This window comes from Myotis brandtii, unplaced genomic scaffold, assembly GCF_000412655.1.
Source record: "Myotis brandtii unplaced genomic scaffold, ASM41265v1 scaffold123, whole genome shotgun sequence".
In the NCBI taxonomy this organism is placed as follows: Eukaryota; Metazoa; Chordata; class Mammalia; order Chiroptera; family Vespertilionidae; genus Myotis; species Myotis brandtii.
The window spans coordinates 13554893-13560550 of record NW_005354291.1 but is presented as its reverse complement, the minus strand read 5'-3'; the positions used below and the strand labels follow the sequence as shown (position 1 = coordinate 13560550).

The 5658-nt window shown below is 46.1% G+C and overlaps 1 protein-coding gene across 1 annotated transcript in view; it reads right to left on the bottom strand.

Annotated features, from left to right (window-relative positions):
- Positions 1-3928: 3928 nt before the first annotated feature.
- SLC35D3 (solute carrier family 35, member D3) overlaps positions 3929-5658 on the bottom strand; it is a gene marked incomplete at its 5' end in the record, with an annotated part of 3019 nt that continues 1289 nt past the window's right edge. Inside the window, 1 exon segment of the mRNA XM_014533924.1 lies at positions 3929-5657. Within this exon segment, the coding sequence (XP_014389410.1) occupies positions 4881-5657 (777 nt within the window).

Here is a 5658-nt window from a genome sequence, read left to right as displayed (position 1 = left end):
TTTTGTATCCTCATGTGGCAGAGAGCAGAGGGAAGAGGCAATCTCACAGGTCTTGTCATATAAAGTGAACTAACTCCATTTATGGGGGCTTCCCCCTCATAACCTAATTACCTCCCAAAGGCACCATCATCAAATACCTTCACATTGGGGGTTAGGATTTCAACATGTGAATTTTGGGGGGCATACAAACATTCTATCTAGGAACTGGTGAAGACAACTGCTCTTTTGCTTTAGAGAACAGTGTGATCACCCCTCCAGTTACTTCTTGAGTAAAATATTGAAAAAATAAGGAACTGGGGGGCTTAAATCTACAGGAAGAATGACTTCAGGAAAGGGGACTATTCTGAGTAAGAGGGGGGCCCACCACATAACAGCAGCCAGGGTCCAAGGAGAGAGAGGACTTGATATGGACTTTCAAGAAAAAAAGTGTGCAACTTGAGTCTTACCAAAGTATCTTTGCACCTCATTGGCTATGACCAGGTCCCATGACTATGCTGAACTAATTGAGTTTCCAATGGGAGGAAACCCTTTGATTGGATTGGCAGGAGTGAAACACTGAGGGTGGAAGGCTGGAGTCAATACCATCTGAACACATGAACTCAGAAATGGGGAGGGGATAGTTCCCCATGGGGGGCCTGGGACTCCATTTTACTAGTTGTGCATCCTGCTATTCTATGTTCTACTCTATTCTGTTCACAGGCTCTTTTCTGAACCCTGTCGTTTTATCTCAGGAGCAGGACAAAGCAGATACAGAGAGGAATATATGCAGAATCAGACATGCTTGTTATGTATGTAAGGGGTGGGGCCCAGGGACAGAGAGTGGCCAGGGAGAGGGAACAGGTTCAGCAGATGCTGTGATGAAGTCCAGCCTGGCTGACCTAAAATGATATCTAGAGATGGAGGCAACAGGTGAGTCAGGTCAGCAGTCATCACTAGAGGTTAACATGAAACCTATGGGTATCATAGCAGGTACTTGGAACATGGGGAAAAAAATCCAGAAGAAGATATTTCTGATGTAGCACCCCAAGACAGAGAAGTGGGGGTATACTAATGACAACCACCATGGCACACCAATCTCATTGTGCATTGGCTCCTGCTCACAATGCACTTGGACTCAAAAGTTGCCCACACTCACATGCATATGTCACCATGCTTGAGTGCAGGAGTGGCCACCACTGAGCATGAGATGTGAGAGGGCAGGAGTTACAAGAAGGGCCAGTAGCTTTGGGTGCTTGTATTTTCTTTTGGAAATTTCCTTAGGAATGTCTAACTTCCCTTCACAACTTCCGTCTTTACAGAAATCAAGCTGGCTTTTCAAAAGTGTTCAATCAGGACTTCTAGTTCCAACTTCAACATGTAAAGAGCTTAGAAGTTGTTACTCCCATTCTTACAAGAAGAAAAAGATAAATTAAGAGAAAACCAGCAACTTTTCTAGGACCCATCAGAGAAAGGGGCAACATTCCCTCCCCTTGCCCCCCACCACCTCTGCCAAATCTGAATAAACAGGTGAATCCAGAAAGGTACAGCGAGACCTCCTTACCTGGGGCAGAAGCCACCAAGCTATACATTGGTATAAACACTTAAATGGCAAATTTGATAAATTTCTGGAGGCTGAATATGGACTATCATCAGAGTGAGAAACTCCTGGGAGAGCCCACATTTTCACAGATTGACTTCCAGGAAACCTTGGAACTCTGGGAAAGAGTCATCATTATGAAATACTAGAAGCCCAGTGCACAAATTTGTGCACAGGCGGGGTCCTGCCGGCCTGCGCCAATTGGGCTGGGCCGGCCTGGGGGGAGGGGCCATGGGCAGTTGGTTGGCCTGCCCCACCCCCTGGTCGAACTCCTGGTCGAGGGGGCAATTTGCATATTAGCCTTTTATTATATAGGATACCGAGAGGGTTCTCCATAAGAAGAGCTACTCTCTAGGGCAGGGGTCCTCAAACTCTTTAAACAGGGGGTCAGTTCACTGTCCCTCAGACCGTTGGAGGGCCGGACTATAGTTTAAAAAAAAACTATGAACAAATTCCTATGCACACTGCACATATCTTATTTTGAAGTAAAAAAACAAAACCGCAACAAATACAATATTTGTATTTGCATGTGGCCCGCGGGCCATAATTTGAGGACCCCTGCTCTAGGGGAAAAGACTTCCCAGGGCCTTATCCCACCCTGGGGAAAGGGCATTTCTCCCACTCTACACCCCTCTGGCCTTCCTGTCTCATCTAAGGGGATAAAAAAAGAAAGGCTAAGAAACACTCATGAAAGTCACAGAACCAGGGACACAGGCTAAAAGACTGAGAAATAATAATAAGATTGTAGAACCCTTCCCATCCTCTACTCCCAGCACACCAACAAAGCTCCAGTATCAGAAGAGCTGCCCACAGCTGAGGCCCTTCACATGGTAACACCCCCTTGTTCACGTGCCCACTTCTGGCAGTTCACCTGGCCCCACCAGCTTGTTCACTGCCCACTTCCGGGTGTCCACGTGGCCCCACCCCCTTGATCAGATGCCGGCTGAGCGAGGGGCCCCGCCCCCTTGTTCAAGTGCCCTCTTACCACGTGGCCCCATCCCCTTGAGACTTCAGTTGGTCTGTTTCTGGGGTGCCATCTCCCTGGTTGGCTGTCTGGCCCTGCTCTCCCACCTGTCAACAATCCCTTTGCCAAAGTTGTTTCCAGACAATGGTTTGTGTGTGCCCTCTCTTTCCTGCTGGGACTGTGACAGCTGGGATTGAGAAGGAGACAGGACAGCAAAGGCCTGTCCAGAGTCCATGCAAGTGGTCCAGAGGGACTGTGCAGTCCCTGCAAGGCTCGGGGAGGGAAGGGTGGTGAGGCAGGGGTGTTGACTAGGAAGTAGAATGCCCTCCTGGGAGGAGCAGCTGTGGCCCACTGTCCAGGTGAGGCTACTGGACAAGTGACTTCCTCGAGGGCACAGAGCAGTTAAAGGGCAGAGCTAATGATAGAACCCAGTGGATTACAGCTGAAGGAGATGGAGGGTAACAAACTAAGCAGGAGTTCTTAAAGAGGCCCAAACTTCTTGGTTCCATTTCTCTGGTAAACTCTAACTGATACAGTGCCGGGACACGTTTGTTTACAGGAAGGAGTTAATCTTTTCGCAATAAATACAAACCCCCAGTTTTAACCAAAAGAGATTTTTTTTTCAGTGAAAAATAATCATTTTATCCATTTACCTGACAGTGGCATTAACAAAAATATATATACTTCATTCAACTTTGCTGCTTTTCACTAATTCTCATTAATTAATTTCATTAAATAACATAAATGCTTATTCTTAAGAAGTCATTATAACCCTAGCCAACCATTTGTTAACTGCAGTCATATGAGAGCTACTACATCTTAACTATCTTCCAGAGGTGCCTATGGAAATGATCAATTGCCCGTGAAAACCAGTAAACCAGGAGCAATCACAAACCACCACAACTGCACTTGCTCACCTGCTTGTCGAGTCAAACTAATGGAGCTGAAACTCCATTTCTGGCTCTGCTTTTTGTTTTGTTTAGATTTTTGGAAAATAAAGAAAAATTTAGGATGCCACTACCTGAGAGTCTCAGGTACATACTGGCAAATAATGAGAGTGCTTTTAGTGTCAAAGTACCTCTCCCGGATGGGGCTGGCCAGAAGACTCTGCTATTCCATCTCAAACTCCACTTGAACTGACGTCAGCTGTGGATGGCTTTCATTCTGCAGCATGTGGCAGTATTTTATTTTACTTTATAATGGTTTTCTTGTCTGGAAAACGAGAGTGTTTTATGTGTGTTAAACTAAACCACCATGCTAATTTTGGAAGTTCCCAAGGAGGTGGCCCTACATACCAGATGCTAGACACCACGCATTGAAGGCAAACACAAGCTACACAGCAACAACAGAACATCAATGTGTCTCCAACAAGTGTCTAACAATATGCCTTTTAGCAGATAGACTCAGACTTTATTTCGACAAATGTAAGATAGAAAAATATCAAGTGAATATAGCAGTTGCTCTTTCTGTAACAAGGTTTGGAATGTGCAATGCGATTTGCAAGGACTAGCTTAATAGGAAGGTTTTACTTCTGTTTGGGCTTCTTAATGCTGAATTCTATTTCAGCCATTGCATTTGCTTGAGAGAATATTGGACACAGTAAAACTGGTATTTAAAAAGGTCATGGCATTCAATAATAAATATTACAAAGCAGTGAACCAAAACAACTTTTAAAATATTTCTATAGTAATTACTAAAAGCCAACATTAAACTTGATGATTAGAGCTAAGAACTCATATTTTCAAAATAGCTTTGACATTTCTTACCAATATATAATAGAATAGTAGAACACTTATTGTTTAAAAACAAGTGAAGAAAATTAGAATTAACATGATATTTCAGATGACTATAAACAGTAAACATCAATTCAGTGTATTTATATATCTTTTCAATAATATACTCTTTGCCCAGCTGGCCATAAAAAACTGTAGTTCTAGCATCAAAAATGTGCCCTTGGATGTAATCTTTGAGCTAATTACCTGCTGCCATCATTTCTGCACTCCATCTTTGAGGGTGGTTGAGGGACTCAGTACATGCAGATATTTGGTTATGGTTATAATGTCAAAAAAATGTGCGTGCCAAGAGTCTGCAGCTGAACCCACTGTCTTATTTTGTTAAGCACCTTCATATTCTTTTGTCTGTGTTATGCCTCAGGTGAACTGATGCTAAATAATTCACACCGGTGCTAATTTTGTTGCTGTCAGTCTGGTTCAGATTCTTTCTTTGCTTCCCTGCCCCACTCCTCAAAGAATAAAACTGGGCAGCCCCTCATTAAAATATGTTGTCTCTAACATATAAAATAAGTATCTATGTACACATATACATACATGCGCTTCCTTTTCAAGGACTGGGTGACTCCTCATTTTCTATCAAATAATCCTTCTTTATATACTTGGTTCCCCTGACTAACCTCCACACTACCAGGTAAGCATCCTTTAGTGACCTTTTGCTGGCTTCTTCAGCGCTGTCTGCCATCTGCCAGGTACTAGCCGCCAGCGGGACTCCTCTGGGGCTGCCCCTCACCCCTTGCCCCCTTTGCTGAGCGGAGCCACCTGCTACCTTTCCACCTTCTGCCCCGCCAGCTACCTCCTCTGGCAGCTCCTCTATGACAAAAGGCAGCTGGTCTCCACCTGGCTGCGCCTCCTCTCCCTGCGGCTGCGTCTCCAGGTCCTCGTAGTTGCTTTGCTTTCTGGTCTCCAAGAATTTGGCCACACAGTAAATGATGGAACCCAGGGTGTTCACCACGACCCCGGCAATGAAGAGAGAGGTGGGCGCCACGTCGCTGAAGGCCACCATGCCCACCGTGATGGTGGCGATGCTCTTCACCACGCCCACGAAGCTGGTGGTCACGGCCGAGTTGATGTAAGTGCAGTGCAGCGTGGTGAAGTTCATGGCGCAGCCGATCAAGACGCAGGCCACGAAGATGCAGACCATCGTGGGGTCCTTCCAGCCGGGGAAGGCCCAGACTTGGATCGCGTCGGTGCTGGCGAAGGACAGGACGACCAGCAGCGGGGTGGCGGAGATGGCGATGGCGTACTGCGCGGTGAGCGGCCCGTGCTGGGTGTCCGCGCTCGCCTTCTGGATGAGCACCAGGTAGGCGGCGTGCACCAGCACCGCC